We start from the raw sequence: 14,539 nt of genomic DNA on the forward strand, positions 1-14,539 counted from the left end.
GTTCAGTTCTGGGCCCCTCACTGCAAGAAAGACATTGAGTGGCTGGAGTGTGTCCAGAGAAGGCAACGGAGCTGGGGAAGGGTCTGGGGCACAAGTGCTGTGAGGAGCATGTGGGGGTGTTCAGCCTGAAGAAAAGGAGGCTCAAGGGGGACCTCATCACTTTCTACAACTGCCTGAAAGGAGGAGGTAACCAGGTGTATGTCAGTCTCTTCTCCCAGGCAAAAAATGACACTACCAGAGAAGATGACCTCATGTTGTCCTACAGCAGGTTTAGTTTGGATATTGGGGAAAAATTCTTCACTGAAAGGCTTGTTGTCAAGCACTGAAACAGGCTGCCCAGAAAAGTGGTGGAGTCACTCTCCCTGGAAGTGTTCAGAAACAATGTGTTTGGTGCTTAGGGACATGGGTTAGTAGTGAACGTGGCCATGCTAAGGCTAATGGTCAGACTTGATCATTTCAATCTAAACAATTCTGTGACAAGGTGTGCCACCTTTTATTTCCTTGTTGCAAATATTTTCTGACACACTTTTTTTAAAGGTGGTAGAATTTTGAACTTCAGTATTTGAACAATCCTTCTGACCCATTTGACTCCTGTTGCTAGGAGGCTTATTACTTAATGCTTTTTTTACTCCACCTCAGGAATTTAATCCTTATAACCCATGGCTGCTGTTAAATGCCACAGTGAGGAGGTGAGTAGGCTGCCTGTTTCATAAGCTTTGTTTTCTGTTTTCTTACCCCTTAGAAGTAAGGCAATTCTAGTTTATTATGAACAGGTTATGATTAAGTTTAGGAAGAGCTTCTGATCTGGTTTTACTTTTGTTTGAGTACAGATCAACCTCCCACAGGTATTGGGTCATTTCTGTTGAACAACTGTATGGAGAACTTGGAATACATACTCCTGTCCTAAATAGGTCAATAGCTGAAGAGGAAAATTATATTTGTTTGTTCACTTAATGTTTCCAAGACTGATGGATTTCTCTTTATTTCTTTTCTCTTTAATGCAGGGATCACTGTACGGCGTGTGCTTGGGCGCCAGCTGAACAGCAGTTTATTAGAAAGTCATTTAATTGCTTCCAAAATAAAGTTCTGATTAGAAGCTGACATGTAGCTCCTGGGCAAAAAATCCTTCACTGGCCCTGTGCATTTACTATGGCACTTTGTGGTAACAGTATGCTTCTGGGGTGATGATGGTCCTGGCCACAAAAGAAAGCTAGGAGGATGAGGTTTTGATCAGTCACCGTGCTGCACTGAAAAATGGAAAGAAACATACATTTGATGAATATTTGAAGTCAAGGATTCAAAATCAAACTTTATTATATGAAACTTGAAAAATACCATTTACTTTTATTAGGAGGAGAAGGGGATAAATTCTCATGGGGGGAAAAAAATGGCAACAGGCAGCTTGAATAGACTTCAAATTAAGTGAAACCCTAGGGAAGAAAGTATGCACAAGCTGTATGGAGTTGGGTAGTCTATTAACTCCATGGTTAAGTACCTAAGTGGAAGCTACCCTAAAGTGAAGAAACACCCAAACCTCATCCTGTTAATACTGTTAGCATTCCTTGGCTGTTTGGGCTACCCTTATTTCTTTATTAACATACACATAAAAGGAATCTAACCTTTGAGAATAAACACTTTCACTGTGGTTCTGACTGGGGATAAGGTAAGATAGATGTGATAAAGGTCCTTACTGGAAAAAAGGTCTATCTTTCAAAATGAAGTTTAGAATGAGTGAGCCCAAATGCTAAATGGAAGCAATGGTAGTGAACAGTTAGTCCTTAATAGTGTGGGAACGTCTCTGCATCTCTGCTGGAGACCCCTCTTTTTGTGACAACATGTGGAGGAGTGATGATGAGCATGCCTGTATCTTACCACTGTGCCGCCTTTGTTCAATGCAGCTGTGTGTGGCACAGCTACCCAGAGTGTTGCCTCCTTTAACAACTACAGGGGTTCTTATTTAGCACTGGGTCAGACAAAGTGAACGGACAGAAGTGATAGTGAAGGAAGGTGCCAGCCTTAGTGCCATGGGAACAATTCTTAGTAATGCACATTGTCTCCATCTCAAATGGGAATTGTCTTTTTATCTTATTTTATTTAGTTGCTGGCTAAGGAGCAAGCAGATGTTCACATACCTCCAGCAGCCAAACCAGAAGCAAGCCTAATTCCAAGGGACAGGGAGACCTTTGGCTGCTAACTAAGCTTATGTGGCATGGATCACAGATCAAAGTTCCCATGGTGGCAAAGAGAAGTTGATACTGAGCACTGCTCTGAGACCGAAAAGGGAAGGCTTTTAACATGGCTTATGTTGGCTCCGGGTGTGATGATGCTATCAGTGCCGATAGCAACCTCCTGCTTGTACTGGGGATGTGAAAAAGAGGCTGGAACTGCAGAAGGACTGTGGCAGTAGAAATGGTCCTCTGAGTAATTTGTCATTTTACACTTGAGAATTGTCACCATCATCACCTTTCCCCATGACTTATTTCTAGTGCTGGAGCAGCTGGTGCTTGTTCGTGTGTCATGGTGATACCCACGCTGGGGTGGCATCAGGGCTTGCCAGGCTTTGGAGCTGCTGGAAAATACAGGGGCAGAAGGGAAAATGGGGTAAGATCCTGGTCTCAGGGAGATGGGTGGTGATACAAGTCCACCAGTGACAGAAATAGTAATGTCAAAAAAAAGACCTAACACTGCTGCATAGTGCTGGGTGTATCATTTAAAGTTAGCCCTGGGAAGTGGAGAGAGGGACAAAATTCCAAAGCCTCTTTGCTGGGCTAGATAATGTCGAGTAAAAATAGGAATGATTCAAACAAATTCAGTCTTCTTTACTTCTTTTCTAAGCAGTATAAAAAAAGTCCTGATCTAGAAAATATTCTCATAAATACTGTTAGTTTTCCACAAGTTGCTGCTTCTTGTATTTCTGCAGTAATAATTCCTATATAAACCCCCAAGCTGCAAATTTAGCTGCACTAATTCCTGTTGAGCTGTACTATGAGAAGAAGCTCTTTTTTCTTGCTGGAACTTCACTGATTTCACTGCACAGGAAAAAAGTGCAATAAAAGGCAACATCTGCAAGGTGATGCTTCTTTCACTATATGGTGCCTAAATCCTTGTCTTGCACTATGGCATTTGGAGGTGAACAACAGTAAATTATTGGTTTTAAATATCCTCAGTTTTCTCTTCCTGCATTTGATAAAATGCTCATGCTTTGTGCTATGTATGGCATAAACTGAAGTGTGAATGTGGAAAATTCCTGTACTTTCCTGGGGTTTTCTTTTTTTTTAGTTAAAATAACTTTTTAATAATGATGCCTTGTCAAATTGGCCAGCCTCACTGTGAGGGCAGACAGTGGGATGATGGATTTAGTCCACAAGTAATTCTTCCTCTGTTTCTTGTCTGAGGAGTGGGAAAAAAAGACTGGAATTCTTTCCTTTTCTTGCTAGTGGCTGGAGTGGTTGGTTGGAGCAGAAGTAATAAATCAATAAGAAAACAGCATCCCTTTCAATTTGAAGCTATGCACATCAGCTTTGTATCCAGGCTTTTATATATTGTGCAGCAATCTGTTGTGTCTGCAGCAAGTGGAAGCTCCAAAAATCAATGCACTAAGACTCGAGGGAGAAGAGCCTGACATTTGTATTAATCAAGGCTGTCTTGAGTCGCTGGACAACGCTAACAAGCTCCCTAAAGTTCTGCTCTGATTGGGCTGTGTTGAAACTGGGGGATGTTTTCTGAATGACAGCCTCCTCCTGCACTCGTGAATTTGTAGGCAAATATTCCCCAGCACTCGGAGATTCTGTCACCCGCTCACCTCCCTTCAGCTGCATCCCCCAGCCCCGTTATCAGGACAGCGGTGGTTTTGGAGCCAGGCGGGCGATACGGGAGGTGTCTGTGCTGGCTGTGATAAGGTGGTGCCAGCACTGATTCCTGCTGTCACTGCGGCGTGTGCTGAGAGCGAGCACTCGCAGCAGGAGCTCAGCTGTGCCTCCTGATGTGCTCGGTGCCGGTGCAGCCACTGCAGATTCACAGCCCAGCCCCTGAGGAGTGTGCTAACTTCATATCCCTTCACTGAAAGCTATTTTTACAGTCCTTTGACTAATTCTGTGACTGGGTTTTTTGATTTTTTTTTTCCCTTGGGTCATCTTGATCTAATTATTCTCCAGGAAATGAGAGCCAATAAAAGAAAGCCTTTTGCTATGAGTACACGTGTATTTTAAAATGCAGATATTAAATATGTTCCCTAAGCAGAAATAAAAACTAGTCCAGCTTATGCAACCAATACCACAATTGGAGTGGCCGTTTCCAGCCTTAAATGTACTGATGGTGTTTCAATTATACTTGCCACAGGAACACTAGCATAAAAGGTACCTAATAACCAGGGTGGGAAGAAAAGGAAAGGCTACTAAGGTAAGCTCATATTTTCTGGTAACTTCTGGGAAATTGTGTTGGTATAACCTGTCAGTATGGATTGCGATCTAAAATTCAACAGTTCTCCATACAAACTCCACAGTGGAGTTTCAGTAACGCTACTCTTCTCACTAACTTCACTTGGGGGCAGCAAGGCATTGCTTTAGCAGCGGGAAATGCAATTTTGCCTGAGAAGTGACTTTGCTGGGATAAATGGACAAGATGCAGGGATTTCAACTCCATGGTGATTTGTTTCTAAGTTAAAAAACCTGAAAGCAATAAAACAAACTGTTTTTAAACTAACTAACCCTCTGCATAATCGGAATTAATTCCTTTATTTTGTGTTACCAGAAAGAGGAATCTCTGCTTTTGAAGTGTAGAAAAAGCAATAAAACATCCATCTCTTGTGGTAAGCATGGCCTGACTTTTACATGCCAAGTCATCTTAGCAATAGTACCATGAGGCTGAGTTCTAGCTGAAGACTTCAGGCTATGTTTAATTCACAATTCTGATTTACAATGTTGTGGACACAACAGTAGAGCCAAAGTAATTCCAGAATCCAGATTTTCAAGATTCCTGGTAAGGTTGCAAAATTGTTTGACAAGTAATGATGTAACAGTAGGTATGTGAGCTAAGGCAAGTGCATATATATGCCTGTTTGGCATCCAGGGATGGGCAGTGGAAAGCAGATAATCTCACTTTTGCTCAAGTGACAAGGCTATCAAGAATGAAACTAGAAATTCCGAAGGGGAAGACAGTACCCATCTGCCATCTAAACTTTATCACTAGTGGGTCAAAAAGAAATGAGAATAGAAGTTGATGCCAGTTTTGTGTTCTCTCTTAACGTCAAGGGAATATGACAAGCTACAACAGCATGGGTTGAAAATATGATAGGGAAAAGAAAACATCCCTAGCAGCGAGAGTCAGTTACATACCTACAGAAACTCACGGCAGCTTGGAGAGTCATGTCACAGGGCTTTCCTTCTCCTGGCCCTAGGAGAGACTCCTAGCAAAACAGAGATACAGAATAAGGTGGGAAGTCTGTGTTCCTGAATTTTCTTGGAGAATTTGTAGGATAGACACCCAAAGGGGAAGATAGTCACTGTTGTTTCTTACTTATTGTTACAGTTTCCACTAATTTGTTCTTTCTCTTTGTTCCTTCCTGTCCGATGTGTGCTGGCACAGCCAGCCCCAACAAATATTTGTGGTACCTTGCTGTAAATGGCTCAGCAGCTCAGACTCAAGGTGGGATGTCCTCATTTTCCCCTCTCTTGAACAAGGAGCTGTTCAGAATGAGAGATGTACTTTTGTATTATCCCTCTTTTCATGCCTTTCTTATTTCTGTTGTCTTTTTTTTTTTAAATAGGAGCTGTTGTGTTTGTGAAGAATCTTAGCACATGAGGCATGCCAGCCCTAGGAAAGCAAAGCACCGTGCTCTGAAAGCACAGAAATACTTTTGAAAAATTTCCATCTGGAGAGAGACTGTAATAGAAAAACAGCAAGAATGCCCTTGTTACAATAAGAAGAATGTCTATCAATGTGGTGACTGAATGAATTTACAAGGTAAGAAGATACTGGTCTTAGAGAGCCACTTAAACGTATGGTGGCCATTATCCCACATCAGCTCTGCCTTCAAGGATCAGCATCCAGGTTGGGCAGTGGCACAGGCAGCTGTGCCACAGCTCTGTGCCCAGGCACGCAGGGGTGCAGGTACTGCTCCCACACAGCTGGTGCCACAGCTGGACGTTGGGTCCTATAGATGCTGTAATGTATTGTAGATGGACTCAGCCCCTACACTGCTGCACAGGCTGTTTGCAGCTCAGAGTGTTAAAAATTATATGGAAAATGCACTTCACCTCTTTCAGACAACCAGCACAGGTGCTTTTAACTCTTATTTTCCCTGCTCTAAGAGAGACAATTTTTAAGGACTAGCAGAGCAGCAGGGGAGTTCTTCAAATTCCCAAAATAAAACATTGTATTTGCTTTCCTGAGACCATGCATTTGGCTGGAAAATGACAAAGAGCATTTCTATTGACCCTAAGGCCTCAGAAAACTACACCTAGTAGTAATACAAATTCAGAGACTTGTAGAAAAAAAAATAAAAGAAAGTTTAAGCAGATAATAGAGATTTGTAGACTGTGTGATCATTACTGAATACATGTAGGCTTTAAAAATCTTTTCCCACTCCAGCATCTATGTTATTTCAATTATATCTAAAAGCTGCACTATGCTGAATTTGATGGGATGTGTTTGCCTTACAAAATCTGGGGTGGGGTTATTTTATGTTGAAATAGATTGAATTAATATAATGAGATTGCTTGACTTGGGAAAGCAAGTGAAAAAGTTGGAGAGTAGAAAAGACTATTGCTATATTTATGTGTTTCCACGTATTTTGGTTCTGGATTTTTATGTGCTTTTAAGTTTAAATCATAGGGGATATTATCTGATCAGCTTGTAAAGACAGTGAAAAAATCCACCCTAAATGCCACTAATTAGTCTATTGCTAAATAGGATCTAAAGCATTTTGCAAAGTACCAAATGTTTTAAGTTTCACAAAAGCATAATGAGGTACACTATTATCTCTGCTGTTATCCAGGCAAGTTGAGACAAATCCTGAGCTTGAATATATATAAAGTACCTGTTACAGATAATCTCTGCAGGGAATCTGGTGCTGGCATTTTGTTATGATCAAGACTCCTAACTTAGAGTACAGATTAGATTAGATAGTCTGCTTTTAACCTCTCTTCTCATAGTCTGGTTTTGCTATTGAAAGAGAACCACCTTACTGAGTATCAGTGAACCATCAAGTCAAAGGATGGGGCTGGGAAAGTATTTTGCTTGCCACGTGTAAAAGAATCAAGAAGCTGCTTTTCCTATTATGAAAATGTGTGTCTAACCCAAATTTAAGGAAAATGATCTCTCGGGAAGACCTCTGTGAATGTAGGCATTTAACAGCTGCTGTGCTGTCACTTGTGGCTGCCAGACATCCAAAGGCAGGTCACTGGCAGGAGCTCATGGTTCCAATTCCTTCCCTCCCTGTGCCCCATCGTTGATGAGGGTGTCTTGAGCAATGGTTGCTGTAGGGGACATGGGCTAAGTGTACAAAATCTGTCACTGGCCAGGACTGGTGGGCTCCTCGTGCTGGAGCTGCCAGCTCTGGGGAGCTGCTACCCAGGTATGAGATGGAGCCCAAAACCCCATCAGTCTCACTGCAAGTTCCTTCTCGTTCACCCAGCTGGGCTGATTGGGTGATGTAAAACCTGCCGTGCTGCAGCCCCATTTCCATCTTGATAAGTGCAAACTTTTCCACAGGTTAGCTGCTCTGGGTTACTAATCCTCTCTGAGGTAGGTAAGGCATGTGGGAACCACCTCTGCACCCTGCCCTTGCAGGAACAGCTCCGACCATGGGCTGAGCTGCAGATGGGCCACGGCTGGAAAGAGCTCACTGGGAGCAGCAGCGAAACTCAGGGGGCAGAATGCATTTACCTGGTCCCTAATTTGACCAGAATCCGGTGCTCCAGACCAGCAGTTCAGTGGAAGCCCGTAGCTGTCAAAGACAGGCTGAAATAAGAACAAAAGAGGGGATGAAGATGGAGGGAGAAGGACAGTAACTAAATTGAAGAAGAAAAGCTTGAAGGAATGAGAGAAATACACAACACTTTACAGTCTCCTTCCTCCTAGTGAAATGCCTTTAGAGCGGAATTTAAAACCAATGCCACTTATCAGAGCTCCCGTTTGTGCCTTTTTATTAAAATAAGTATTGTTTTACTTGATGCAATGCATTGTAAGTCAGAGTTGTGGTGGTGTCACGACAGCTGTCTCACGGGGAACGAGAAACCAGAGACTCTCTTGACACTTCAGCAGCCGAAGGTGCGCATCCTTGTGCCCGGCCTCCGGCTGCCCTGACTCTTAGGAAGCCGTGGGGCAAACGCGCGGCGCGGGATCGGTGCGGCTGGCGGTGCCCGGAGGGCGGGCGGAGAGCCCCGAGCCCCCCGAGCTCCCGGGAGCGGCGCTCCCACCCGCGCGCTGGTGCCGCCCCGTCGGGCGGGGCGGGGCGGGCGCATGCGCACCGGGCCGCCCCCCCGCCGCCTATAAGGGCGGGCGCGGCGCCCCCCGCGCCGAGCGGCGGAGCGGTCGCGGCGCCGGACGGGGCGCACCGGGAGCAGCGCAGCGCGGGCTGGGCGCGCCCGCCCCGCTCCGTCCGTGGGAGGATCGCGGGCTCCCGCCGTCCCTCGCCCATGGGCGCGGAGGAGGGCGCGGACCGGACGGGCGCGGCGAGGCGGCGGGGAGCGAGAGCGGAGTAGCGGCGCTCCCCCGGTGCGCCCCGGGCGGCGGCTCCGCACCCCGCGGGCCGGCCCCGGGCATGCGGCGGCGGCGGGACCCGCGGCCAGAGTCCCCGCAGCGCGGCGGCTGCCTGCCCCGGGGGGCCGGGCGGCGCTGCCCCGGCGCGGGGGGCCCCTGACGGAGCGGCCGCCCCCCCGGCGGCGCCATGCGGGGCTGGCTGCTGCTGGCGGCGCTGGGCTGGCTGCTGCCGGCGGGGGCCGCGGCCAGCGGCGAGTACTGCCACGGCTGGCTGGACGGGCAGGGCGGCTGGCGGGACGGCTTCCAGTGCCCCGAGCGCTTCGACGGCGGCGACGCCACCATCTGCTGCGGCAGCTGCGCCCTCCGGTACTGCTGCTCCAGCGCCGAGGCGCGTCTGGACCAGGGCGCCTGCGACAACGACCGGCGGCAGGGCGGCGGCGAGCCCGGCCGCCCCGGCAAGGACGGCCCCGATGGCGCGGCAGGTGAGGCGGCCCCGGCGCGGCGAGGATGGATGGCCCGGGGATGTCTCCGGCACGGCGGCTCCACGGGAGCCGTCGCGGGTTTGCGGCGATGCTCTCTGTCCGCCGGTTCCCTCCTCCGTCGAGTCGTGGGGCAGGACGGACGGAGTCGGCACTGGCCAGGCTCGTCGGGCGCTTTTCCACGGGGAGAAGTGCCCCAGCTGAAGGCTGCCTTTCCCGCCCTCACTGCTGGAAATCCCAGCCGCGTCTCTGTCAGAGCCGGTGACACCGCTCCCCTGGGTCCCGGGCCAGCCGTCTCGGCCTGGCACAGCTCTGCCGCCACTTTGAACGGGCTCCTCAGCCATGCCTGAGCTCCCCATTGAAAAGGCAAGGAAAAATGAGACAACTCCTGTGAGCAGATCAGAGAAAGTAACAGGATATTTCAAAAGGACTCTGGCTGGTCCCCACTGTAATTGTGTATGTTCTTTCAGCTCTGATATCCCCAGTTAGGACTGGTTTTACAAGATTGAATTTCAAGGATAAACTCAAGTCTTTCTACTGCTGTTTAAAAAAAGCCCCGGTGGCTCCCCAACACCCTTGCTGCCATCCACAAATGCTGAGTGTGGGAGAAGTAGCCTGAAGTGATGTTATAATTAGGGCAGGTTTACTCGTGGAAAACTTGCACATTACAGCGTGGAGCAAGTGTGTGCACCTGCTCAAGAGCTGCTGTAGCACCAAGCACAGAAGTGGAGGCGATGTTTTACAGCCTTTTGTTTAAAAGTACTAAAGTGATGGAAGAAAAGGGGCCTTTTGGTTATAACTCACTTCATGTAATCAGCTGTGCCAGGAAGTGTTCTGACTTGAGCAGACAGATAACCCCCCTTTGCAGTTCTGAGAACAATGCATTTTTAACAATTTTTTTAATTTAGAATTTATTGCTTTGCAGGTTTGGGAGCCATTGCCCTGTGCTGGCACTGATTAACTTGCAGGTCATTAGCAGTGGCTGCTTTAGCAGGGTCAGACAGGGTCAAGCAGGGATCCGTAGGCCTGCCTCAGTCTTGGAACTGCCAGGTTTTGGTGGAAATGATGAACTCCAGGCATGTTGCTGAGAGCATTCACAAGCACTGAAGGGAGACACCTTCCTTTTGTTATTCGTGGATTTATCCATGCAGATTTCTTACTGAGGCACAGAAAAAGGCTTTTCACTGGGACTTGAGAATGGATTAGCTCAGTTGTATAGAGCATGGCCCTTGTTACACCATTGTGGGTCTGATCCCTGTATGGGCCATTCACTTAAGAGTTGGACTCGATGATTCTTGTGTGTCCTTTCTAACTCAGGTGTATTTTGTGAAATCTGTGTGTGTAGCCCAGATTCTTCCAGGGATAGTGTTTACCATCCTTGGTGGCTCCTGATGCCACCAGTGAGCATCATCCATACTTTCTGCTTCCAGCCCTTGCCCACCCTCAGTCCTCCTGCCCTGATGTCCCTCCGTTAGACCTCACAAGGAGGAAGGCTGCCCCTTTGGAGTATGGTGCTGCCTCTGCACTGTCTGCTCTATGGTTTCTCCCTAAACCCAGGGCTGAAGTGCAGGACAGGTGGACACTCATCCCCAGGACTGTGGGGTGTCAGAGCCCCTGGGACTACTGTCTGGTCACTGCCTGGCTGTCACGCTGCTCCAGCAGGCTGACGATAGCCAGAGTGGGCTGGTGACAGAGAGGGATGTCATGTGGCACCAGGTTTGACTGCCCTGTGATCCTGAGCCTTCAGCATGGTACTGTTCAAGCCCAGCTGTATTTTACCTGATTGTTCTGTAGGGGATATTGGAGACACGATTTGATGGAATGTGGAGCATTGGTTGCTGTGAACTAGACAGCAGGGAAATTTAAGCCATTTGGTTTAGCAGACCTTTTCATCATTCTGGTATAAAATGTTCTGCTTGTATTAACCTGTGCTGGGAGGAGGTGGACTCTGCTTGGATAAGGGGGAGACTTCTGCTGGAGCTGCTGATGTTTGTCCTTGGTCCCCAGTGACAATGTTTTCCTTGCTGTTGCAGTGCCCATCTACGTGCCATTCCTTATCGTGGGATCTGTATTTGTCGCCTTCATCATCTTGGGGTCACTGGTGGCAGCTTGCTGCTGCAGATGCCTGCGGCCCAAGCAGGAGCCCCAGCAGAGCCGAGCCCCTGCAGGCACCCGCCTGATGGAGACGATCCCCATGATCCCAAGTGCCAGCACCTCCCGGGGCTCCTCCTCCCGCCAGTCGAGCACGGCTGCCAGCTCCAGCTCCAGCGCCAACTCAGGGGCCAGGGCTCCACCAACGAGGTCCCAGACCAACTGCTGCTTGTCAGAAGGGACCATGAATAATGTCTACGTCAACATGCCCACGAACTTCTCGGTGCTGAACTGCCAGCAGGCCACGCAGATCGTGCCGCACCAGGGCCAGTACCTGCACCCGCAGTACGTGGGCTACGCCGTGCAGCACGACTCGATGCCGCTGACCCCGGTGCCCCCCTTCCTGGACAGCCTGCAGAGTGGCTACAGGCAGATCCAGTCCCCTTTCCCACACACCAACAGCGAGCAGAAGATGTACCCAGCTGTGACTGTGTAGTGCTGACACCTTCCCCTCCCCATCCCCGCCCAGCCAGTTTTAATATCTGAACTGAACGGAGGAGAAATACTTCCTTGGAACAAAGCTTCCAGAACACCACTTGTAAATAATTTTGAAAGGCTCATGCATGTCAGACAGTGTTTATAAACCATTTATTTTCATCGGGGTCTGTTGCCAGGAACTGTAAGGATGATATCTCGGAATTAACGTTGCCAGATACGCTCTCATTCCAGCGCGTGATTTACGGCGGCGAAGGATTACGCTGGAAATGCATATGTATTTCAGATCACTGTACTCATGAGATAAATGTCAGAGCCGTTAAGTGCCCTTCAGGTATGACATGGTCACAAGTATTTGCCTAATTAATTCTAGAAAGAGTTTTGTTACACTGCACAAGACCGTAGTACTTCAGAAACCTCTCTGCTCCCAGCTCCATAATGATATTTCCCGTTGCTTTACAGACAATCACAACTGAGAGCCGAACAGTGCAATCCCTGTGTGCCAGGAGCCTGTACCAGTCCCCATGGCTTCTTACACACACCAGTTTGGGGTGAAATGCCACCAGAGGCTTGGTCTTGCAAAGACCAATTTTCTTTGTATTATGTAGGAATTAGAAGAGCAAATTATTCTGCTCTTCTTTCCAGTGCACTTGAAACCTTCTTGATTTGGTTTTGTGCCAAGATCAGGACCCAGTAGTGGTTTGCAGAGACTGTATTTGTGAACATTTTACTAAAACCAGGGTATGAGATGCTTGCTCTTCATGACACTCAGCAGAGCTTTTGGTACAGCTGGCAGTGTCTGAACTGGACCTGCCTGGGCAGGCAAAGGTCAGACTGTGCTTCCAAACACACCTGATTTAACCTCACTTCCCATGAAACAGGAAACCCGTGTGAATGCCCACAAAGGTGTTAGCCCCAAAGCCTGCTTACATTGGAGTCTGCCTGTAGGAAAATGGACTTTATCTTGTCCCCCACGAGCCCATTCCAAGTCCCCTGCCCTACCCTGTGGGAGTGGGAGAGGGTTACACAGAACCCAGTTGGGATGTGAATGGGTTGGTGGAGTTTTGAAATCTATCCTCTTTTCTTCTTTACCCATGTGGCAGAGGACTAGGGAGGCACAGCTGTATTTAGAAATAAGGAGAAAGGCCCAGCCAAAGGAGGAAGGTGCTTGTGGTGTCAACAGGGCTCATGGAGGTGGTGAGAGGCAGACAGCACAGACGACACTGGAGCTGCTGGCTCCATCCTGCTTTGCTTCATCTGGGGAAAATGCCTCTTCAGGTTGAAGAGGCAACAATCAATCAGATCATCCTAATTATACCACCCCAAATGCAGCAAACCAAGGCTGGTTTTGTCTCTTAAAAAGTGTAGCCTCTGCATTTCCCTCATTTGCTCCTCAGCCAAAAGAGTGCAAGGGAAGACTTGAGGCCCTGTACAAAACCCAAGCAATTACTGTAACCAGCCTAGTGATGACAAAAGGTTTCTTACTGTCTGATACTGTATCAATATGTAGCAATAACTGTGATGCTGTGTTTTGTGTGTCTGTTTCTAAATGACACAGAAGGTGCAGACGCATTGCCAAACCCAGTGGTTTACTCATAAACTCGCCACACACAGGCAGTCTGCAGCAGGCAGCCATGGTTTGGCCACTGACACGGGGAAATGAATAGGTAATTTATCCCAGGTCTGTTGTTCCTGGCTGGGATCGCCCAGCCAGTGTGCAGGAGCTGGACAGAAGGATAGGTTTGTGAGACCTGGCTTCCTCTGCTGGCAGGCTGGGTGCGTTTGGGAAGGCAGCGCCCGGCTGCTGGAGGTGTCGGGTGCTTGGTGCTCGGGGATCTTCAGGGCAGCGGGCGCTCCAGAGCTGGGTGCTCCGGGCTTCTGAAGGACCCCCTGCACTCTCTGGTCTCTGGGAGTATAGGTTGCAGCGCCCACGTTGCAGCAGGGACACTGAGCTGGCATCAGGCACAGGGGCAGCTGCCTGTGCTTCCCCAGGAGCAGGAGGTGCTTGGCCCTGGGTGAGCCTGGCCAAGGCTCATGACCAGACAAGCAGCTCCTCCTGTGGTCCTGACCCAGTGCCCAGCTGTGAACCAAGTCAGCTCCCCACCACTGCCTGACTTGCACAGGCTCTGGCAAGGACACCTCCTCTGACCTACAAAATTCAGGTGAATCTTTGTATATTGTTTACTTGTTTAAAAAAAAAAAAGAATAAGTTAAATTTAAGTCTGTAGAAATTAATTTACAACTGAAGGCAGAGAAACCCAAGTTCTAATAAAAGGAATTTTGTGAGATGTGGTGTTTTTTTAAATGTCATGTACAATAATGTAAAACCAATGTTACCATTTGATATAGCTTTTAAATCTTTGAAAGAGCACTTGCTTTAAAGTGTTTCTTACAACTGACAAAAAAAGCCTCCTTTGTTTCTTAATAAATACTTTATGGTGTGACTTTGGTTTTGTTTGCTTTGTCATAAGGTTTTTATTTTTTCAGTTAATGCTTTGCTTTCCTGTGTGTACAAAAGAACATCTGACTAGCCCACCTCTCCAGACTGGCAAAACCAAAAGTTTGAACTTTTTGCTGTGTTTTTAAAGGATAACAGTAAACCCAACAACTTACATGGCTGAACAGTGTGCTCCAATGTGGCATGTTCTGAGAGGATGTGTCGGAGAGACAGGGTTCTCAGATGGCATCTGAGCATCAGCTGAGATGGGGATCCCTCACCTCTTGGGTGGCTGTGGAGCAGTGGTGGGAGCAGGATGGGCCAGAGCCTGCGGGCT

At 48.0% G+C, this 14,539-nt stretch overlaps 1 protein-coding gene across 1 annotated transcript; it reads left to right on the top strand.

Moving 5' to 3' along the window:
• The first annotated feature begins 8,887 nt into the window (after positions 1-8,887).
• Positions 8,888-14,209, top strand: SHISA2 (shisa family member 2). Its single transcript, XM_033051708.1, has 2 exons — positions 8,888-9,182; positions 11,213-14,209. The coding sequence occupies exons 1-2, from the start codon at positions 8,888-8,890 to the stop codon at positions 11,764-11,766; spliced, it is 849 nt and encodes a 282-aa protein (XP_032907599.1). The 3' UTR covers positions 11,767-14,209.
• The last annotated feature ends 330 nt before the right edge of the window (positions 14,210-14,539 follow it).

The sequence above is a fragment of the Catharus ustulatus genome, chromosome 2, assembly GCF_009819885.2.
Source record: "Catharus ustulatus isolate bCatUst1 chromosome 2, bCatUst1.pri.v2, whole genome shotgun sequence".
NCBI classification, from domain to species: Eukaryota; Metazoa; Chordata; class Aves; order Passeriformes; family Turdidae; genus Catharus; species Catharus ustulatus.